The following is a 24473-nucleotide window of genomic DNA, read 5'->3' on the forward strand; positions in this document are numbered from 1 at the left end:
TCACAAGACCTGGGTTCGATTCCAGCCTCGGGCGACTCTGTGTATGGAGTTTACACATTCTCCTCATGTCTGTGTGGGTTTCCTCTGGGTGCTCTGGTTTCCTCCGATAGTGCAAAAGTGTGCAGGTTGGGTGGATTAGACATGCTAAAATTAACCCATTATATCCAGGGATTATTTGGAGGTGCCAGTGTTGGAGTGGGGCGTACAAAATTAAAAATCACACAACACCAGGTTATAGTCCAACAGGTTTATTTGGAAGCACTAGCTTTCGGAGCGCTGCTCCTTCATCAGGTGGTTGTGGACAAAGTTTGTCAACAACATTAATCTTGTAGCTGATGACCACTGACCATCAGTCACATTTCACTCGATTGAATGTTTTAACCTCTCAAGTTGGATAGCTATTGCAGATTGCTGATTTTAATAAAAAATCATTTTGGTCAAGATTGTTGGATCGTCTTTCAAAGTTTTTATCCCAAAGATCCAATAATTTGATGGAAAGAAATTCACAATATATTTCAACAAATTGGATGAGGGAACCAAGTGTACTATTTTTAAGTTTGCTGATAACACCAAACAATATGTGAGTGGTGAGGATGAAAGGATGTTTCAGGGTGATTTCGACAAATGTGCGGTAGATTCAGTACAATGTGGATAAATATGAAGTTCTATACTCTGGCAGGGAAACAGAACGGCAAAGCATTATTTAACTGGTGATAGTCTGCGAAAGGCTGATGTACAGGGGTGTATCCTTGTACATGGTCATTGAAAGCAAGCATGCAGGTGCAGCAAGCAGTTAGGAAGGCAAATGGATGTTGGTGCTGAAAATGTGTTACTGGAAAAGCGCAGCAGGTCAGGCAGCATCCAGGGAACAGGAGAATCAACGTTTCGGGCATAGAAGGGCTTATGCCCGAAACATCGATTCTCCTGTTCCCTGGATGCTGCCTGACCTGCTGCGCTTTTCCAGCAACACATTTTCAGCCCTGATCTCCAGCATCTGCAGACCTCACTTTCTCCTCAAATGGATGTTGGTCTTCATTGCAATAGGATTTCAGTACGGGAGCAAGGAAGTCTTACTACAGCTGCACACACCCTTGGTGAGATCACATTTGGAGTAGTTTGCATCCAGGTTTGGTTTCTTTATCTAAGAAAAGTATATTCTTCCCATTGAGGGAGTGCTGCAAAATATCTTTAGGCTGATTCCTTGATGGCAGGTTGGAGATATTGGGTCAAATGGACTTGTGTTCAGTGACATTTTAGAAGATTGAGAGGAGACCTCATTAAAAACTTTTGACAAGGGCTGGATAGACTGGATGCAGGGATGATTTTTCACCTGACCCGGAGGGTCCCGAACAAAAAGGTCATTGTCTCAGGATAAACATATTTACCCGAGATCAAGAGTAATGTATACAGATCTGATCTGAGGAGGGATGTTCTGCCTGTGGAGTTAGTGCAGTAAAGGACTAGACTGGGTAAGACTAGACTAAGGAAGGATGCTCCCAAGGACCACAGAGTCCAGAATTAGGGGTTGCAGTCTAAGGACGTAGGGTAGGCCATTTATGACTGAATTGAGGAGGAATGTCTTCACCCAGAGAATGGGAAGGCTGTGGAATTCTCTACCACAGAAAGAAGTTGAAGCCAAAATATTAAATGTTTTCAAGAAGGAGATATAGATTTTTCTGAGTGCAAAAGGGATCAAAGGATTATGGGGATGAAGTGGAAACAGGGTTGAATGGCAGGGTAGGCTTGAAGGGCCAAACGGCCTATTCCTGCTCCTATTTTCTATATGTGTATGTTTAAACTATGTGACTCTATTAATGCATTGCATTTTGAGAAGGATTACTTGCACAATAGTTTATTTGTCTACAGATGTGACATTAAACTGATCACAAATGACACTTCAAATGGGAATGACTCTTAATAGTGTCAGGCAAACGATTACAATTTAAATTTTAAAAAAACCCCAAAGAACTGTGGATGCTGGGGAATCAGGAACAAAAACAGAAATTGCTGGGAAAACTCAGCAGGACTGGCAGCATCTGTGGAGAGAAAGCAAAGTTAATGTTTTCCAAAACATTCCAATGAAGGATTACTGGACCTGAAATGTTAACTTTGCTTTCTCTCCACAGATACTACCAGTCCTGCTGAGTCTTCCCAACAACTTCTGTTTTTGTAAAGGATTACAAACACTGCTTTGGGGACTTTTGGTGACCCACGTGATGATTTTATTTCTCTGGCTCAATTCTGCGTTTCAGTATTCATCCACCAGATGGTGCCCTACTCATAGGCTCTTCCAAGATCCCTGTGAAAGTGGCTGCAGTTCCTTGTCTGTTCTGTCAGGGATTCAGATTACAGGAAAGTTTCTGACTGTACCATAATTTAAGCAGAAGGATGCTAACATTAGACAAAGACAGAGGATTCCAGTCAGTATCCATTGGCTGTCTAAATCACAACAGTGATTAATGGATTGGCCACGCTAAAATTGCCCCGTAGTGTTCAGAGATGTGCAGGCTTGGTTGATTAGCCATGGTAAATGTGGGGTTACAGGGATAGGAAACAGGGTTGAGATGCTCTTTGGAGGGTCAGTGCAGATTCAATGGGCCAAATGGCCCCGTTATGCACTGCAGGGATTCTACGATTCTATGAAAATCCAAAAGCTGTGTTTAGACATTTCTGTCTTTTCATGATACCTTTCATTTCCTTACTCCTGCAGTTTATTTTCTCAACTTATATATATTCATAGTTTGAAAGTGTTTCTCTTTTTAGAGACAGCTAATCATGGGAAGAGGAGGACGCAACTAACCAGGAAGGAGCTATGGAGATGTTGATAGGGCAGTCTCATCGGCTCTGGATATTTCCTAACAACCTGTTCAGAGATGTGAATCCACACAGCGTCACACAGTAGAGAAGGCCCATCAAATCTGTGTCACCAAAAATATACCAGTACCTTACACTAGTCCCACTTTCCCACACTTAGACCTCTAGCCTTGAATAGCCTCCCAGGCAGTGCATTCCAGACGCCCACCACGTTGTGGATGAAAATGTTCTTCCTTGAATCCTGTCTAAACCACCTTCTCCTTTAAAATTATGCCCCCTTGTTATTGACCCTTTGATTAAGGAGAAGAGCTGCTCTCTATTCACCCTGCCCATGCCCCTCATAATCTTGATCAGGTCCCCCCCTCAGCTCCAAAGAAAACAACCCAAGCTTTGTGGAATCCCTACAGTGTAGAAAGAGGCCATTTGGCCCATTGAATCCACAGCAACCCTCTGAAGAGCATCTCATGCAGACCCATTCTATCCCATCCCTGTATTTCCCATGGCCAATCCACCTAACCTGCACATCTTTGGATTGTGGGAGGACACCCACGCAGACATGGGGGGAGTATGGAACTCCACACAGGCAGTTGCCCGAGGCTGGAATCAAACCCAGGTCCCTGGTGCTGTGAGGTAGCAGTGCTAACCACTGAGCCGCTACTTATCCAGCCTCTCTTTGTCACTGAAGAGAGTCAGTGAGACTTGAACCCACATCTCCTGAGATTGAGGTAGGGGTACTACAGGTGCCTTTCCCACCTGCTGTAATATTACTGAAAGCTTACAATTAACAATTAATGCTGTTCAGTTGGTAACACTTTATCGCTTCAAGCTCCCAGCTAATAGAGACTTGAGAACTTTAGATTAGATTACATTACAGTGTGGAAACAGGCCCTTCGGCCCAACAAGTCCACACCGACCCGCCGAAGCGCAACCCACCCATACCCCTACATTTACCCCTTACCTAACACTACGGGCAATTTAGCATGGCCAATTCACCTGACCCTGCACATCTTTGGACTGTGGGAGGAAACCAGAGCACCCGGAGGAAACCCACGCAGACACGGGGAGAACGTGCAAACTCCACACAGACAGTCGCCTGAGGCGGGAATTGAACCCGGGTCTCTGGTGCTGTGAGGCAGCAGTGCTAACTGCTGTGCCACCGTGCCGCCCAACGGTTCAGACTGATATTCAGACTGATAATCCTTGTACAGAGGGAGAACCACAGTGAGAGGTCAAATCCAAGTCTTTCTTTGCTCTTAAACCCTCACACTACCGCCTAACTGCGGTAGTGCTTATTTTTCCCCAGCACCCATGGTGTGTGTGTGTGTAGGTGTAAGACACAGTGAGAGACACAAGTTGCACAAATCTTTATTCAATTTCCACCACCAGGAAGATAGGAAACACCCAAGTGGCCAGTGACAAGCACTGCCCTTCACATCAAAGGGCAATGCTGTGTGATCAAACAGTGAAGGGGAGGGTAGGGAAGTGAAGGGGAGGGTAGGGAAGTGAAGGGGAGGGTAGGGAGTGAAGGGGAGGGTAGGGTCAAATCCAAGTCTTATCTGCCCTCCCCAACTTGATATTGGAGATTCCATTTGAGGTAGAAATTGGTGCATTCTCCCCATTGGTGTACCCTCCCTGTTGTTGCATCCTCCACATTGGTGCCCTCTCCCCATTGTTGCATTCTCCCCATTGGTGTACCCTCCCTGTTGTTGCACCCTACCCATTGGTGCACCCTCCCCATTGTTGCATACTTTCCATTGTTGCAACCTCCCCATTGGTACACCCTCCCTATTGCACTCTCCCCATTATTGCTGCCTCGCCATTGGTGCAACCCCCCCTTCCACTCTCCCCATTGGTGCACTCTCCCCATTGTTGCACCCTCCCCATTGGTGCCCTCTCCCCATTGTTGCACCCTAATCATTGGTGCACCCTTCCCATTGGTGCATTCTCCCCATTGGTGCACCCTCCCCATTGGTGCACTCTCTTCATTGGTGCACTCTCCCCATTGGTGCACCCTCCCCATTGCACTCATCCCATTGGTTGCAACCTCTCCATTGGTGCACCTTCCCCACTGCACCCTCCCCACTGGTGCACTCTCCCCATTGTTGCACCCTCCCCCTTGGTGCACCCTCTCCATTGTTGCAATCTCCCCATTGTTGCACCCTCCCCATTGGTGCACTCTCCCCGCTGTTGCACAGTCTCAATTTTTGCACCCTCTCATTGTTGCAACCTCCTCATTGATGCACCTTCCCCATTGTTGCACTCTTCCATTGTAGCTCCCTCCCCATTGGTGCACCCTTCCCCAGTCGTGCATCCTCCCCATTAGTGCACTCTCCCATTGGTGCACTCTCCCCATTGTTGCACGCTCTCCATTGTTGCATCATTCCCATTGTTGCATCCTTCCCATTTGTGCACCCTCCCTATTGGTACACTCGACCCATTGGCACATTCTGCCCATTGGCTTACATTACTCTTTGGTGCGATGCCACTAACAATATCATTATGGGCCCAATGAAAGTTTCTCCTTGGCACTTCATTTTCCACTCCAATCACCTCCCTCCTCACCACCCACAGTGCTACCTCCCTGGACAATACTCCCTCTGTCCCTCATTTCCTCCCTCTGACTCACCGCCCTGTTCCTTTGCTCACAGGGGAATGGTAAACATTGAGGGAGTAGGGTATATGAATGGGAGGGAAACAGTGAGGGATGTGGAGCAGGATAGTCAGTGAGGTAGAAAATGCAACAGCCAAGTTTTAACAGGGGTGACGTGATGTTATACTGTTTCTCCATGTTTCTTCTACTAAAGCATATCAGCTCACACCTAGGAGAAAGTGAGGTCCACAGATGCTGGAGATCAGAGTCACTAGTTTGGTGTTGGAAAAGCACAGCAGGTCAGGCAGCACCCAAGGAGCAGGAGAATCAATGTTTTGGGCATAAGCGCTTCATCAGGAATCATTTCTCACTGGAACAGGAGGTTCTGAATGAGCTGCTGAAGTCACCAATAAGTTCCTGGATTCAGAAGTCAGTATCCATTGATGCACCCTCCCCATTGGTACACTCTTCCTATTGGTGCGCCCTCCCCATTGTTGCACCCTCCCCATATGTTGCACCCTCCACATTACACCCTCCCCATTGTTGCTTCCTCCACATTACACCCTCCCCATTGTTGCACCCTCCCATGTGTTGCACCCTCCCCATTAGTGTACCCTCCCCATTGTTGCATCCTCCACATGACACCCTCCCAATTGTTGCACCCTCCACATTACACCCTCCCCATTGGTGCATCCTCCCCATTGTTACACCCTCCCCAATACACCCTCCCACTTGCTGCACCATCCCCATTACACCCTTCCCTATGGTACTCCCTCCCCATTGTTGTACAATGGTGAGGGAGAATCGATGTTTGGGATTCCCACTTTTCGGCTGGTGGTTCATTAATTTTTGAGGGAAAGCATTTGAGTAAAGAGCAGAATGGGTTAATGCTATTTGTCCGAGGAAGCTGGTAAAGCCTTGTGTGATGAGTTGCCACCTCTGGTTGGACACATTCTTGGAGTTTCCATTGTGTGCTTTCTATTGTACGAGGTCGTGGTTCTGAACAAGTTAATGTTTATGTTACATTGGCTCCACCTATTTCACTGATGTCACACACAGTCTGTGGGTGGAGACATTGCTTCCACTGGGATGAATACCTTTGTACCATCTGCCCCTGCTACATAGACCTGACCAAATATAATTGCACTTGTGGCTATTATGCAGCAAACCTTGTTGTTATCTGAGAACAGTGTCCCTTCCAGAGATACTCTACAGTGCTGTACCACTCCCTCTAGGTAGATCCAGGACAAAGTAAAGATGGTTGGAGGCGGTAAAGAATCCTTACCCAGGATCACATTCAGTGAAAGGAAGCACATGGCACACTGTGTGATCATCTGGGAAAATACCACAGCTCCAGATCCCCTCCCTGTCAAATCATGAACACAGCAAACAAACAATGTATGATGTTGTAGTAATGTCAGTGTAATTAACCACAGTTCCTACAAAGGAGGTTCTAAGATGGAGCGCTAAAGAAAGACTGAGAGTGAGCCACATCTCTAAACCCCTTAAAAAATACACTGGGGAAAATTGTGAATGTGAAACCAATTCTTCCAACAGCTCAAAAATACAGAAACAGCCTTTTCAACGTTCTAACAAACGTTTACTTATTTTATGAAATACTTTCCTGCTTCAGAAAAGGCAAAAAAAAATTAGAGAAAGTAAATGCATTAAAAATAAACCCATATCCAAGTGGACAAAGAGTTCAGATGTTTTCTGTGCTTCATTCCAGATTAAATTGATGTTTATGTATTGCTTTGGTTTTGAAGGTTTTCAATTATATAAGAAAAGATTTCTCCATCTTAATAATAGGCATTGAAGATAATTGAGAACCTGTATTGTTGCTCAGCTCAATGATTTGCCTGTAATTGTCACAGAACAATTTCTGACACAGCTTGCGGCCTCCAGCAGGAGAAAATCTATCAGGGAACCATTCACTTCCTTTTGCCCTTGTTGGCAGCTCTGCTGATGGAAACAGGGAAAAACTAAAAATTAAAAAACTAAAAAAAACTAAAAACTAAAAATTGTTGGTGCCTTACACTGAAAACGGTTTCCAGTATCATCCTGTCTGTCGACTTGGGACGGGATAGTTCATTTTGTGAATAAAGGAGAGACTTGGATTTATGCTGAAGATTAGAGTAGTGCTGGAAAAGCACAGCAGGTCAGGCAGCCTCCGAGGAGCAGGAGAGTCGATGTTTTGGGCATAAGCTATATTGCTACAAATGTTACTTACCACTTATCACTTGGATTTATGCTGTCTTGCTGATGGGCCAAAGAACTTCACAACTGACTGAGAACTTTTTGAAGTGGGTCACTGTTTATAACATAGCACATCTGTGAACACTTGTACCTCGGAGGGGGCATGAGTTCAAACCCCCTCACGATCTGAAGGTGGTCTTTCAGTGCAGGGTCTTGAGGGTGTGCAGCTGTCTGTCATGTCATCTTTTGAACAAGGTGCCAAATGAAGGCCAAGTTGGAGTTCCAAGTGGGTATGAAGAAACCTTGGATTCTCGATGAAGAGAAAGTAGGCTGTTCAGCATTTATTCCTCACTAAAAACCATTAAAACAGATTAACCAGTTATTCCTCTAATTTACTGTACACAGGATTACATCTACACTTGCGCTGATAACATTTGCAGCAATACTCTGATCATCTCTGAGACAACCAATTCCCTTTGACATTCAACAGCACAATCATCAATGAAGTCTTCATCAACATCCTGGTGGGGGAAGTTACCATTAACCAAAAACATAATCTGACCAACCATGTACATATTACACTTGAATGGTCAGAGACTGGGAACTCTACGCAAGCAACTCACCTCCTAACTTCCCTCAGCATAATGCAGGGCATTAGTTAGGAGTGTGATGGAATGCTCCCCACTTGGATGGAGGGGTGCAGCTCCAAAAAGAAGCTCAAAACCATCCAGGACAAAGCAGCGTGCACAATTAGTACTCCAACCACCAACATTTATTCTCTCCATCATGGACGCACAGTGCCAACAGAATGTACCATCTGCAGGATGCAATGTAGCAAGTCATCAATCCACCTTCAAAAGCACCTTTGAAACCTAGAGGCTCTGCCACTATGAAGAAGAAGGGCAGCGGATGCATGGAATGCCATTCTGTGCCACATCACGGACAATGACCTGGATCAATATCACTGTTGCTGGGCTAAATGTCTGGAATTCCTTGCCAGACTGCACTCGAGTATGAATACTGCATCAAGCTGCAGCAGGTCAAGAAACTGGCCCACCATCATATTCCCACAGGAACTCAGTGACAAGCAATTATTTCTGATCCTGCCACTGTTACATACATCACAAGGTCAATTTTTTAAAAAGTACAATATATTGTATCTGATAGTATCTTGAAAGGTGAACGAACATTACAGCATATGGATTACAGGATGAAATTGGCTGTTCCTGAGAGAAATTAACCAGTTGTCTGTGTCCTGTAAATTCTGTGTCGACTTTAGTAATTGTTTCTCATGTTAACAGCATTTGGCTAAGTGGTAATGTACATTTCATCTGAAGTTCAGCCTGATAGTCTCAGAAAGTGATCACACATCTCAGAGTGTAACTAGCTACTAAGTAACACGTAATAAACCTATTTATTGTTCATTGAGAGTCAGCCATTCTTCTGGTGAAGACTTTGCGTGGACAGTCTCCTCATGTTGTATCAGAGAATCAGACCGAGATCAGCAACAGGAACGGGTGGCAGTCGATTGATGCAAGACACCTCAGATGGTTCCGATGGAAACCAACATGCACAAGGCAATGTATTTGCTGCCTGTGAGTTTAAGTGTTAATGGTGAGTAAAATAAGCCAGACCGTAGGACTTCAGAGATTAGGGATGTATATTCTGGTTGTTGTAAGTGAATCAACTATAGCGTGAAAAGCAGTATCTTTTGTTAGCAGGATGGAGAGTCCCATGTGGTATTTTACTTTCCACAGTGAGAAACTTTTCGAATCATAGAGTCGTAGAGCACGGTCTAACCAGTCCATACCAACCATGTTCCCAAGCTAAACAAGCATAATCCCAAGCATAGTTCCACCTGCCTGCTCCTGGCCCATATCTTTCCCATTCAAATACTTATCCAAATGTCTTTCAACATTGTAATTGTACCCACATCCACCACTACCTCAGGAAATTCATGCCACATGTAAAACTTTTGCCCCCCTGTCTTTTTAAATCTTTCTCCTCTCACTTAAAAATGTGCCCCCGGTCTTGAAATCCCCCATCCCAGTGAAAAGATAATTAACTCTAGCTATACTCTCAATAGTTTATGAACTTTTATAAGGTTGCCTCTCAACCTCCTACATTCCAGTGAAAAAAAGTCCCAGCCCGTCCAGCCTTTCTTTATAGTTCAAATCTTCCATACCCAGCAACATTCTGGTAAATCTCTACTGAACTCTCTCCAGCTTAAATAATATCCTTCCTATAACTGAGTGACCAGAACTGATATTGGAGAGGGACAGAAAAGATGGAGTGATTCGTGAAGACTAAAGAAAAGATCCTGTCCATTACAGAATGGACCACAAGGTTTATAGATTTGGACTTATTACCCTAGCCATAGGGCTAAACAGATCAGATTACTTACAGTGTGGAAACAGGCCCTTCGGCCCAACAAGTCCACACCGACCCGCCGAAGCGTAACCCACCCATACCCCTACATTTACCCCTTACCTAACACTATGGGCAATTTAGCACGGCCAATTCACCTAACCTGCACATCTTTTGGACTGTGGGAGGAAACCGGAGCACCCGGAGGAAACCCACGCAGACACGGGGAGAACGTGCAAACTCCACACAGTCAGTCGCCTGAGGCAGGAATTGAACCCGGGTCTCTGGCGCTGTGAGGCAGCAGTGCTAACCACCGTGCCACCGTGCCGCCCACAAAGAAGAATGAACATGTGAATGAAGCAGTGGTGTTGGAAGGAGGGGTTCTATTTCATGCGAGACAGGTATTAGTGTTGAGCCAGAAATCAACAATACCATTGTGATAAGCTCCATCTGAACTGGACTGGCCAGTGGAAATGAGAAACAAATCAGTCACAAGGACTTTAATAAATGGGGTTACTCAGATGGGAAAGGTGCTGCATATGTTCATAGGTTCAGAAGCAAAATAAAGAAGAATAGTTCAAAAACCAGAAATTGGGCGTTAGGCTGTACAGCTAAAGAATTAGGAGTGGAAGCAGGCCATTCAGCCCCTCACACCTGCCTGCCATTCTATAAGATCATGGCTGACCTGCCCCAGGCCTCAACTTTTTTCTTTTGTGTTGGCTTTTCCTAGATCCCAACTCTTTGATATTTTAAAAATCTATCAATTTCCTCTTGAAATACCTTTGGTGATTTTGCTTTCACAGCTCTCTGGGGGAGAGAATTCCAGATTCACTATCCTCTGGGTGTTCCTTTGCATCTCAGTTTGAATTGAGTGGCCACTTTTCTCTTGCCACCCCCGCCTCATTCTGGATAAAATGGTGCCTCTATAACCTGCATTTGAGTTTTGATGAGTGCAAGATGAAAAGCTTCAATTTCTAGTCTCCTTTTGCCATAGTTTCAAGTTCTGCACAATGAAACATTTAATGTAATCTTTATAAATGACAGGGAGTGTTACTGCAACATGCTGATGCCATAAGGTTCAGTAACGTTTGATGTTTATTATGTCTTACTCCAACTGTTTTATAATTAGATCAAAGTTTCAATCTAAACGTGTCATTAAATGCAAGTGAGATCTCTGGGAATATGTTAGATGAGTTGCTGCCTGCAGCAGTCCCATTAATGAAATCAGTCTCAGAAATACAATGCAATGAAGTTGAGATTTTGTTTGGGCACATGATGTTCCACCTCGTGGTGGCATTGCTCTCTCTCACTCTCTCTCTCTCTTTCTCTTGCTCTGTCGCTCCCTCTCTCTCACACAAACATACACACACACACCCTTTTCCAATCAAAAACATTGATTGGCGTTACCCTTCTCTCAAGTGCTTCTTTGACCCTCACCTGTATCTTCGTTACCTGTATGCTCTTCTAATATGCTCAAGGCTGGTCCAAAATTTCTCACAGTGCTCCAGATGTGCTCCCCCTAGCACTTTGTCCAGTTTCAGTAATACTTCCTGTCTCTTATACTCCAACTCCTTGTAGTAAAGCCAACATTCCAGTAGCCTTCCTGATTACCTGCTGCACCATTGTTCTAGCTTTCTGTGTTCATGTACAAGTATCCCCAAGTCCCTCTGTGTTGCAGCTTCTGCAGCTTTTCCCTATTTAAAAATACCCTGCTCTTTTGCTCTGTCTTCCAAACTGAACAATTTCACATTTTCCCACATTATACTCCACTTGTCAACTTACTGCCCACTACTTAACCTACTAAAATCTCCCTATAAACTCTTTGCATCCCTCTTGCATCTTGCCTTTCCACCCATTTTTGTGTCTTTTGCAAATCTGGCTACAGTATATTTGCTTCCTTCCTCCAAGACATTAATATATTTTGTAAATAGCTGTGGCCCCAGCACTGATCCCTGCGGAATCCCACTGGTACCAGGTCACCAACCTGATAAAGAACCCCTCATCGCTGTTTCCTATCCATTAGCTAATTTTCCACCATGCCAATATACTACCTCTGACACCGTGGGCCCTTATCTTTTGACACTATCCCTATAGCCCTGTACACAATTTATAATCGAAAATCTATCAATCTGCACCTGAAAAATGCTGAAAGACTGAACTTCCACAGTCCTCTGGGGTAGAGAATTTCAAAGATACATCACCCTGTGAGAAAAAAGAATTCTTCTCATCTCAGTTCTAACTTAAATCTCCTTAATTTTAAATGATGCCCCCTGGTTTTGGACGTCCACAGGGAAATATCTGACCTGCATTGACCCTGTCTATCCATTAAATATTTTATATGTTTCAATGAGATCATAATCTTCCAGGAAGTTGAGAATACAGCTTAGGCCTACAGGTGAACTTTTATTCCTTCCAGAAAATCAATACAGAATCTTATAGGAGTCTGAATGACATGGAGTTTGGCAAAAACTGCAGCAGAATTGTACAGGAGGTCCAGTGAGGACTCTGTCAGTGTTGGGACCAACTTGCTGTATCTTTGAACTAAGTTCCAAGTGTCAAGTTAAGAGTCTTTACAGGTAGCAGAGAGTTGCCACTTGTGACATTATTGTGCCTTGAAGAAGGATTTGGTCTGCGCTGTATCTCTTATAGAGAGGTGCTTCCACAGTGGTGAAAGGATGTCTGCTTCAGAAGCAGGGGTTAAACAGCTTTGAGCTCAATGAGCGTTTTTTGAAAAGACGAAAGCAGCATGAGTGGGTGGAGTCAGACTCACACAGTTGCTAGGTTTCACTTGAAGTTGAGGGTTTGAAGCTGATAGGTACAGCTCTCTCTCTGCAGCAGCTAAGAGCGTGATTTCTCCCTCTGCTGCTAGTTTATTTTATTTGGTGTTCATTTCTCCTGGACTGGAGACAATCTGTTTTGCTGAATTTGCCTTTGCCAAGGGTGTGTTTATGGGCTGCTGCTATATTGGAATAGTTGATGATTAGTCGTTAAAAAATATATTCTTTTGTTAAACATTTCAATAGAGTTAAAGTTATAACTTTTTTGTTTGTATTTTTACTGTAAATGTAAGAATAACACATGTTTTGCTTAAAGCCTAGTTATTTTACCAATCAAATCACATCTGGGACATGGCATCTTACACTTGCATTTAAATAAGATAAAACTTAGGGTCTAGGCTACCTCCTTGATATATTTGCAGAGGGTTTGATCTGGTCCATAACACTATTAAGGAGGATTATTAGCTAATTAACTGCAGATCTCACCTCATATGCAGCTTCTTATTGCACTACCCACCATGAGAATGAACCCCATGGCATTTCTCTGATCCACTTACAGTACAATTTTGCACTTCAATGTTGTACCAGCAACTATTATTATAACACGGCAGCAAAAACACTTTCTGGCTCAAGTACACACACCCAGCTCCTGTGCTGTACCAGAGCACATCTCCGACCTGTTCTCTCAGTGCCGTAGTGCTCACTCTGAGCCCAAATGGATACTCACTGCATCCCTGCCTCATCTTTTTGAACCTTATCTCTCGGCATCACCACATTGCCTCACTGTTTAACACAGTCACAAAGCCAGGAAGTTACTTATAGTTTCTAAATAGAATCACAGTGATTATTGCCCATCCCTAATTGGTCAGACGGCCATTAAGAGTCGACACATCGCTGTAGGTCTGGAATCACATATACGCCAGGCTGGGTAAGGATAGGGACATAAAAACTGTAGATGCTGGAATCCAAGGTGGAGAGGCAGGAGGCTGGAAGAACACAGCAAGCCAGGCAGCATCGGGCGATGGAGATGTTGACATTTCGTGTGTAACCCTTCTTCAGGGCTGGGGATGGGTATGGGGGGAGCTGCAGATAAAGCGGGTGGCAGGGCCGAGGAGGTGAACTCAGGTAGAGGGTATGACCCGGTTGGTCAATGAGAGGAGGGAATCCGATAAGTGGCTCAATGGACTGAAAGGGAGGGGGAGGGGCTGGGAAGGGAGTGGGGGGATGAGGAGGGAGATTATTTGAAATTGAAGAACTCAATGTTGAGTCCTCCGGGCTGTAGGCTGCCCACGCGGAAGATGAGGTGTTGTTCCACCAATTTGCGCTGTTCCTCCAATAGGCCGTACCCTCTACCTGTCTTCACCTATCCCCACCTCACCACCCTGCCCCTGCCATCCCCTTTATCTGCAGCTCCCCCTACACCCACCCCCTATCCTGAAGAACACTTACACCTGAAACGTCAACATCTCCAGCTCCTGATGCTGCCTGGCTTGCTGTGTTCTTCCAGCCTCCTATCACATCGGGTAAGGATGGCAGATTTCCCTCTGTCAAGGGGATTATTGAACCAGGTGTGGATGGGCTAGCTTTTTTTTAAACTTTTTTAGTTGAATTCGAATTTCACCGCCTGCCGTGGTGGCATTCGAACCTGTGCCCCAAAATATTAACAGTCCTCGGTCAATTCAAGGGAGATAGGCTTGGCCTTGGGCGTCCTGGCACAATATGTCAACAGCAGCCTGTGATAACAGTCCAGGGACTTGGGACATGGTTAGTCAGCCTCTTGGGGTGGTCACAGTCAGGGAGCTATTCCATGTATGGGGTCAGGAACTGAATGTTGGGTACCCCACCATCTGTCTTGAATCGCTCTATCCTATTATGGCCCTATTTCCTCCTGGAATGAGATATTAAGGGAACTGAAAATGTTTGGAGCAGGTGGGGAGGTGTCCTGGGTGGGTGAGTAAGCAGTGAGGAGGGCCTGCAGGGTTGTTGGTGCCAGGAGTTCGGGTGGCAGACAGCGAATGAGGGAAAAATGTAGTGGACAACTGTGAGAGGGAGTGGAGCTTGAACCTTGGTTTGGGGGGGGGGAGGGGGGGGGGGTGGATGCAGGAGCAGGGACAGAGGGAGTGTGAGGAATTGAGGAGAGAAGATGGTGGCACTTATATTGGTGGAGAGGAAAAGGTCATTGACCTTCTTCCTACGTCACTGGGTACTCCTCCAGATGGCTGAGATTGCTGTGGCCTGGGCAGCAATCTCAGAGCAGACTGGGCATGGTTTGGTGTTGCGTTCTCCACTGCTGGTGCTGGGGGGAAGACCTGGGTCTGTGCCACCCCGTCCAGCAGGAGATCCAGGTCCCTGCCCGCAAAGCGAGCTACGCTTTCCCCCTGACTGCCATGTCTGGGGCAATTATCAGTAACCATGCAGGACAGTACTGTGCTGACGGTGCACATTAAAAATGGCAATGGTGCCAGGAATGCAAATCTGTTCCTGGATATGCCAGCAAGTGACAAGTTATTCTGGGAATGATGAGTGGTGGAATGGAACTAGAATTGGACAATGGGTATGCCATAGAGATAAGTGAAGCAGTTAATGAGAAGAATTTGGTAAAATGCAGCAAGAAAACTCACTCAGCCTCACAGAGAGAAATCCTCCGTGATTCAACAAAACTGACACTTCAGCAAAAAAAACCGTAAGATTCGGCCTCGAGACTTCTGCCTCCAGTACCTTAGTGGAAACAGGAGCAGGAATCCAAACCTGAAAATGAGGTCAAGTGAAAGCCCACTGCTCTCTCAACATGGAGGATGGCATCTGAAATAAGTCAGGCCTAACCTGAGGCTGATTTATTGGGATTGCAGCCCAACAGTAATGTAGAAACAAGGCCAAACCAATTGGTGTCAGCCATCACACCTGACAGGTTCAACATAAACCCATCCACCTTGTGTTGTCCATCTCTGGGATCTGGGATGACACAGCTCAGTCTGACAGGAACAAGGTTCTGTCTCTTCACAGAACGTCAAGGACACATTGGGCTGGATCTTTCAGGGAAGTGCCAATCGCACACAGAAGGCCACTCCAGCCTTTCTCTTTTACAAAAGAATGGAGCTCCGCATTTCTCAGAGGAAACGGGGAGCCATACTGCCATTCTGACAGTTCTTTTGTAGCGTACAAAAAGTCAGAGGAAAGCAAACTGTATCCCCATTTCACAGCACTGCTGTGTTCTAAAGTTTAAAGGCCCTGATAGACACTTTGAGAGGGATATGGGCTAAACACAGGCAAATAGGACAAATCCAGTTTAGGACATCTGGTCAGAATGGACAGGTTGGGCTGAAGGGTCTGTTTCCATGATGAGTGACTCTATGACAGCTGCTGTCAAATTATTAGTACACAAAGTAAGTGTGATTTTAGGGAGGATAGGTTGGGGAGAGGGTTGGAGTGCCTGGTGGGTAGAGGATTAGAGTGCCAGATGGGTGGAGGGTTAGAGTGCCAGGTAAGTAGGATTAGAGAGCCAGATTGGGTGGCGGGTTGGAGTGCCAGGTAAGTAGGCTGACAACTAGGTAGAGTGGCAGGGGGGGAAGGGTTAGGGTTCAAGGTGGGTAGTGTGCCAGGATACAAGGGGGCGAGGGGGGCAGGGAAGAGATGCAGTGTTTAAGATAAGTCAGAGCAATTCCTTCAGAATTTGTTATGATGGAGATTCTGCAGATCCACCCATATGCATATACCCACATACACACCAATCTCCATGGGAATAACAACTGCGTGGTTTTCAGAAAATCCAGCCTGATATAATATGGATTAAGGGCAGACCCACATAGAAAATGTGGGTCTGGCCCATTCTTCAAATCTCCTGTTCTTCTTCTTGACAGGAATGAGACTGATGAACAAAAAGAAAGACATCTCACCCAATTAGTTTCTGTCACAAAGCTGTACTCAGCTGATGCACAGAGTGGAGTCTGAGCTGCGCTGAAGTGCCATGCACTTTATCACTGAAGCTTCAGCAATATGCAACAAATTACTTCCTACCACTTGAGGCAGAAGGAACAGCTGTGTGCGAAAGACACAGCAGTGTGCATTTCTACTTAAATAACACTCAAATGGTTTTAAAAAAAACCATAGATAATAGATAAAGGCACAAAGCCAGTCCCTCAGTATAAGGTATCTTTGAGAGTCCATTAATAATTGGATACTATTTATCATGAGGGTGCTGACTCATTTTCAGAGTGTCAATATCTAGCTTTCACACATTGACTGAATCCAAGAGGAGTTCACTCCAATTACAAGAGATAGTGTATTTTGACACCACACAAACTATGATATTTTCAACTAAATAGAGTAATAGAGTCATAGTGTAATACAGCATGGAAACAGGCCTTTCGGCCCAACTGGTCCATGCTGACCATGGTGCCCACTCAGCTAGTTCCAATTGCTTGCATTTGGTCCATGTTCCTCTAAACCCATGTACCTATCCAAATGATTTTTCAAATGTTGCTATTGTACCTGTCTCAACTACTCTCTGCATGAAGAAGTTGCTCCTCATGTCCTTCTTAAATCTTTCTCCTCTGTCCTTAAACCCTTACCCTATAGTTTTCAATTCCTCATCCTGGGAAAAAAGACGACATGCATTATATGCATAAATAGTATCCAATTGTTAATGGACTCTTAAAGATATCTTGCATTAAAGCGCTGGGCTTCTGCTTTTATCCATTATCTATATGCCCCCTCATAATTTGATAGACCTCAGTAAGGTCACCCCTTATTCTCCTACATTCCAAGTAACAAACACTACCCTGACCAACCTCTCCCTATAACTCAGGTCTACTAGTCCTGGCAACTTCCTCATCAATCTTCTTTGTACTCTTTCCAGTTTAACTATATCTTTCCTATAACAGGGTGACCAAAACTGTATACAACACTCCAAGTGCTGCCTCACCAACGACTTATACAATTATAACATAAAGTCCCAACTCCTATACTCAATGCCTCGACTAATAAAGGACAGCAGGCTAAATGCCTTCTTCACCACCCTGTCTACACTTTCGAAGAATGTTTTCAATTGCAGTAGAAAGGTGATTTGGGGTCTTGCTTCTCATCTCAGGGACCTGGGTTTGAATTCAGCCCAGACCAGTGAGGTGTAAAAATCTCCAACCCCCTCTCCTTTCTCCTGACAGGCGTCTCCTGTGAAATGGGTTTGGTAGTTTCAGCTCAGTCAGTTTGACTACCCCCTCCAGCAGAGGAACTGTCTCACTTGGAACAGGACATGGTAAATGTTGGTTGGTACAACAGGGTATTTTGTCCTGAAAGAGGATGTGAGACAGAGTTTATTCTACATCAAGAAACCAGAGAGTAAATTTCACAGTGTTCAGTAGTGGGTGGGAATCTAATTCTGGACTGGGGAGAATCGCTGAGTCCAACTCCTGGCTATGAAACAGACCCAATCATGTGTGTTCCATCCAACTAATAAAGGGAGAAAGTAGAGGTAGTGCTAACGTCACTGAACAGGAATTTCAAAGGCTTTGTGGACACAGGTTAAAATCCCAACATATCAGGTAGTAGAACTTAAATTCAATCAATCATAAAATAAATCTGGAATTGAAAACTAGTCTCACTATGATATCATTATTGATTGTGGTAAAATCCCAGCTGGATCAGTGATATCTTTTAGAGAAAGAATCTCCTATCCTCTATGTGACTCCAGACTTACTTTTTATTGTTTTTCATGGGATGTGGGCATTGTTGGCTGGTCCAGCATTTTTTACCCATCTGTAATTACCCGGAGGGCAGTTAAGAATCAACTGTATTACTGTGGGTCTGGGGTCACATGGAGGCCATGGACAGTACATTTCCTTCCCTAAAGGGCATTAATGAACCAGATGGGTTTTCAACAGCAATTGACAGTTGTTCCATGGTAACCATAAGACTAGCTTTTTATTGAATTAAATTTCACCATCTGCCATGGCAGGATTTGAACCCTTGTCCCCAGAATGTTAGCCTGAGGTTCGGGATTAACTAGTCCATTGATGTTATCACCGCTCCACAAAAATGGCACTGATCCCTTACTATCCTGTAAAATGGCTGAGCAAGACACTCAATGCAAGGGCAGTTAAGGAAGGGGAGCAAATGCTGTCCTTGCTAGTGATGCCCATATCTGTGCCATGAAGATTCATCAACTTAACAGCCACCCAGAGGGAGGGGAAATCCAGCCAATGGGGCTTGGAAAAGCAGGATGTCTTGATGGACACATCAATTTAAGGGCACTACCGGCACAGGACCAAAACAGTTGCACCAGGCTTGTAAGTGTTAGTGTATGGGAGTGTGTTTATGTTTTTGTGTATATGCGTGTGTTTACGCATGCATGCATGTGTGTGTTTGTGTTTTTATGTATATGTGTGTGTTTACGCATGCGTGTGTGTGTGTGTGATGGGAGCTGTGTGTGTTTGTGTGTGTGTATAAATGTGTGTGAAGTCATAGAGCATGGAAGCCGACCCTTTGGTTGCAATTGTCCAAGTCGACCAGGTTTCCCCAAACTAAACTAGTCCCAATTGCCTGCAATTGGCCCGTATCCCTCTAAACCTTTCCTATTCATTCCTGCCCAAATGTTGTAACTGGACCCACACCTACCACTTCATCTGGCAGTGCATTCCACAAATAAACCACCTTCTAAGTGAAAATATTGCTCTTTGGGTCCCTTTAAATCTGTCTCCTCACCCTAAAAATATGCCCCCTAGTTTTGAAATCCCCCATCCTAGGGAAAAGATCTTTGCCATTCACTTTGTTCAAATTATTTTATATGATTTTATAAACCTCTATGAGGTCACCCCTCAACTTCCTACAACTCCGGCGTATAAAGTCCCAGCCTATCCTTCTAACTTGTTGTTCATCAGGGATAAGAGCATGAACTCCCTTCAGATAATAAAATACAATGTTTTAGCATTTTAATGCCGATTTATTACAGAGGCATGACAAGTCTTTTTGGTATGAGTCAAAGCTTCTGAAAACAATTGAATTGGAGACCCGGTCCTCAGGAGGACACGAACAACAATTCAGGGTCTAACGAGGACTGTGTATTTAAGTATAAAGTTCAGCTATCTGCCATGCTCAGGAGAAGGGGTTAACTGAATGTAAAGAACACTTTTTGATTACAGTGGGAGTCATTTACAATCATTAAATCTGTCTGACTAGGTCACTGGAGAAAGGTTTCAACGGCATTTCTTATTCATAAGAACCCAAGAAATGTTTCTATGGAACTGCATTCAATGCTGTACATTTCATTGATTTAGCCCTCAACTAAATTACAACCATTAGGTGAGACATAATTCACAACTTTCTGTCATTTGAAATTAATCATACTTCACCTGGACGTTATATTTTAGTTAAACAGAGATTGGCAGATATTCATCCAGAAATTTGACACCATCTATTGAACTGTGTATATGTATATGAGTATATGTGGGTTTATGTATGTGTGTGTTTTTATTTATGCACGCATGTGTGGGTCTGTATGTTTACTAATTCCATCCCATAATCTCCAGTTCTCTTTAATTAGTACTGATTGCTTTCTCATTTGTCCCCATTCTGTTCTCCCATCATGCTCGGTGCCCTAACTAAATCTTCAGGCTTAAGTCCCCACCTACACAAGTAACTTTCGAAAATGAATATTGTGCATATGAATACAAATTTTGTATTCATAATGACTCTTGTATTTTACAAGACAGTAGAGAACATGATGATACTGATTGTATATTCACATCGTTTTTCGCTTATCACGCGATCTGTACTGAAAAGAGTGCTCATTAAGTAATCTGGCTCATATAATAGTGTACTTAACACTTATCGGATAATTGTATGTACAATTTACAAAATGAATAATTACTAGGATAGAGTAGTGTAGATTAACTGACATGATTTGCTAATATTTACTGGTTTGAAGTTGTGGGGCAGTTGGTAAAACTGTTGCATTAACAGATTGAGGAATATGTGGAATTTTGAGAAACACTACAATGACATAGAGGTAAAAACAAAGACTGCAGATGCTGGAAACCAGGATCTAGATCAGACTGGTGCTGGAAAAGGCAGCATCCGAGGAGCAGGCAAAAGCCCACTGAATTACCTCTGAACTATACACCCAATCCAATTTCTCCCTCAAAGGTTCCCAGTCTATCAGTCCTGATGAAGGGCTTATGCCCGAAACGTCGATTTTCCTGCTCCTCGGATGCTGCCTGATCTGCTGTGCTTTTCCAGCACCACATTAATCTAGACCCTACAATGACAGAGTCATCCAGTATGGAAATAAACTCTTTGATCCAAATCATCCAGGTATTCTCAACTAGTCCCATTTGGCCATATCCCGCTAAACCCTTCCCATTCGTATCCCCATCCGAATGCCTTTTAAATGTTGTAATTGTACCAGCGCCCATCAATCCACAGTAATCAGTCCTGTATGTCAGTAGATCCAGACACTGATTCCCAACTGCTGAACCCTGTTTGTCTCCTCATGTTGTGACTGCCTGGGTTCCCGGGTGGTTGTTCTAGACTTGCCTCTTGTCACCTTCTATTTCTCTTTCACGTTCTGCTCTCCATCCTTATTACATCTCCCATGCCGATTCTCTCTCTCATTTTTTTCATCCTGGTTTTCTGTTTCCTTTTCTTTTTCCCTATTTTCATTATCATTTCCTTGTTGTTGGGGGTATAAACTCTCCTTTACTTTCCCTGTTCTATTTCCCTCACCTCCGCTTCCCCAGTGGGGAAGTTTGTAACCTCCAGTTCGATGACGCGAGATGCTGAGTCTTTTTAAATGGAAGGGGGAAAGAGAGAGAGACCCACTGAGAGATCGGAGACAGGGAGAGAGAGAGAGAGACCCACTGAGAGATCGGAGACAGGGGGGGAGAGAGAGACCCACTGAGGTTCGGAGACAGGGAGAGGGAGAAACCCACAGACACAGTGTCAGTCATTAGATTCAGGCTGAGAACTAAAGGGCTATCGTTAATGAGGAACACTAATTACACTTTCAGATTGAACAGTCACAGGAATTGGGTTTATTTTTTAAAAAAAATTAAGTTGGCTTTAATTCTGAAATCAAGTGAAGAGATTGAGAGAGTGGACAAGAGTTTTGTTATTTTTAAGTAGGGTTGAATTCTCTGTTGTAAATCACCTTTGAGATCATCGCCCCCCCAAGCCAAGCTTCGAATCTGAACAGCTGTATCCCTTCTCCTTCCCCTGAAAATGGATAGGTCGGAAACCGGGCGAACAAATTCCTCCGGAGTCGCTGTCCCGGACAACGGATCCAGAGGGACGGTCGGAAACCTGTCCGGTAAGGAGCGGTCAGCGCGCACCGTGGGTACAATGGACACTGCAGCTGAAACCGCAGGGACTCCGAGTGGGAACTATTCTGTTTTAAAGGGACAGTGCAGCGAAACGCCGGGGCTGGGGATTGGAGAGATCAAGCAGCGAATAGTTTAACGCATAAATTGGAAGAAATAGGCGTGAGGGCCAAAGCCTGAGAGACTGTTGCAGGGAATTAAATTCTTTCTCCCCCTCTTTCCACAGATGCAAGGTTTCTGCTGCCTGTTTCAGATTTCCAGCATCCACAGTGTTCTATTTTTCTCCAATAAATCAGACTATTATTTGAAAAAGGATTATGCAGGGGTTACAGGGAGTAGGCATGAGAAGGCACTCAGTCATGAAGCTTATTTGGAGAACCGGTGCAGATATGATGGGCCCAATGGCCTCCTCCAACTTGTGCATCAGCCTCTGTGACATACAAGGCCCCCAGATTGAACTCGTGTAGAATGAAAGCAGAGACCGTTAGAAACATCAGATAAAGAAAGTGCTTGCCAACCTCAGTCCTTTACTGTCAGGAAGGTGCTTTTGCAGCACAATCACTGATGTAAGGTAGAAGGACCACTGTAACAGCAGGTAATTTGTCTCAGTATCGAAATTGGCCAGGAAAAGTTTCCCTCACTTTTCTCTAAAATGGGATCTTCTATCGTTATCTGAGAAGGATCTAGCTGCTTTGTGAAGGGGCATCCTGTACCAGGCAGCAGATTTACGCATGAGCACTTGGGAGAGCAGTTAAGAATTTTTGTCGTACTCAAGTTACACTTTTATTACAGCATTCTGCTCAAAGTTTGTTTAAACACTTGTTTTTTTGTCTGACTGTCAATGTATGTATATCTGTCTCAATATGTGTGCAGAGAGAGGTACTCATGTCTGATTCTGCATGAGTAGGTATAGTTGACTGGATAGTTGTATGGCTACCTATAGGAAATTTCTTGCGAATATGTATATGTATAGAAATGTTTGAAAGAGTCTGAATGTATATCTACAGGAGCATGTGGAAGTGTATATAAAAATAGGTATGTTTGGAAGGATTTGTGAGTTTTTCTGTAAGTCTGCATGAATAGAGTCAAACATCACAGAAACAGCCCCTTCGGGCCAACCAGTCCCTGTTGAACAAAATCCCAAACTAAACTAGTCCCACTTATCTGCCTTTGGCCCATGTCCCTTCAAACATTTCTTATTCATGTACAGTGCTTATCTAAATGTCTTTTAAATATTGTAACTGTACTCAGTTCCTCTGGAAGTTCATTTCACACACTCTGTTAAAAAAAATTGCCCTCATGTCTTTTTTAAATCTTTCTCCTCTCATCTTATCTGTCGGATGTGTGTAAAGCTCTGTGTGTATATTTATAGGGGTGTTTGTAAAGTTCTGTGTGTATGTCTGTAGGGGTGTGTGTATATCTACAGGGATGTGTGTAAAGGTCTGCTTGTATATCTATAGTGGTGTGTGTAAAGGTCTGTGTGTATATCTGCAGGGGTGTGTGTAAAGGTTTGTATTTTTCTATAGGGTGTGTAAATGTCTGTGTGTACATCTATAGGGATGTGTATGTAGGAGTGTGTGTAAACGTTTTTTTATAGGGTGTGTGTAAACATCTGTGAATGTATTTGAAGGAGTGTATGTAAAGGTTTGTGTGTATATTTGTAAGAGTGTGTAGATGAAATACAACAACATTATAAAGGCAAATCTGTGATTTCATTAAGTAGAGCAAACTGAAAATGTAATGGAATTTGAGTAATGTTAGAGATTGGTTTAGATTAATAAGCTCATCTTGTATACAAATGCTTTGATGTTTTTGAGAGAGGAACAGTGATTTCTTTCCAGGAATGAGCAGTCTTCTCAAAAGGTATCCCATTCTCCACTGGATGGGGTTCCACCAGGTTTTTTAGATTAGATTACCTACAGTGTGGAAACAGGCCCTTCGGCCCAACAAGTCCACACCGACCCTCTGAAGAGAACCCACCCCCCTATATTTACCCCTGACTAATCCACCTAACAGTACGGGCAATTTAGCATGTCCAATTCACCTGACCTGCACATCTTTGGACTATGGGAGGAAACCGGAGCATCCGGAGGAAACCCACGCAGACACGGGGAGAATGTGCACACTCCACACAGACAGTTGCCCGAGACGGGAATTGAACCCAGGTCTCTAGCGCTGTGAGGCAGCAGTGCTAACCACTGGGCCACCATGCCGTTTTAAAACAACCTTACACTTAGGATCGACCATCAAAAACAGGGAAAACAAAGAGCTTAGTAAATGATGTAGAACATCTCACTAAGATGGAAAGATGCAGTTAGTTCTGTCATTCATGAGATGAAAAACTCTGATGACTATGATTATAGCTCATACTTATGTGATGACACAATGGCTTTAAGAGGTGTACTTTGTTTTCTTTTACTT

General features: G+C 44.1%; 2 protein-coding genes across 4 annotated transcripts in view; both read left to right on the forward strand.

Annotated features, from left to right (window-relative positions):
* LOC122562007 (melanin-concentrating hormone receptor 1-like) overlaps positions 1-24473 on the forward strand; it is a 45365-nt gene that overhangs the window by 18040 nt on the left and 2852 nt on the right. Inside the window, exons 1-2 of one of the 3 annotated variants that reach the window (XM_043714391.1) lie at positions 8997-9214; positions 21963-22042. The exons of 1 other annotated variant lie outside the window; for it this stretch is intronic. Coding sequence is in view for 1 of the 2 variants with exons in the window: in XM_043714388.1 (XP_043570323.1) it covers positions 21955-22042 (88 nt within the window). In the remaining variant the exon portion in view is untranslated. Of the gene's footprint in view, positions 1-8996; positions 9215-21622; positions 22043-24473 lie in introns of those variants that run through there. One more of the 3 variants, XM_043714388.1, reaches the window with a different exon arrangement.
* Positions 1-24473, forward strand: part of spata20 (spermatogenesis associated 20) — a 551333-nt gene that overhangs the window by 17998 nt on the left and 508862 nt on the right. The gene's annotated exons all lie outside the window — the stretch shown is intronic.

This window comes from Chiloscyllium plagiosum, chromosome 24 (genome assembly GCF_004010195.1).
Source record: "Chiloscyllium plagiosum isolate BGI_BamShark_2017 chromosome 24, ASM401019v2, whole genome shotgun sequence".
Taxonomy (NCBI): domain Eukaryota; kingdom Metazoa; phylum Chordata; class Chondrichthyes; order Orectolobiformes; family Hemiscylliidae; genus Chiloscyllium; species Chiloscyllium plagiosum.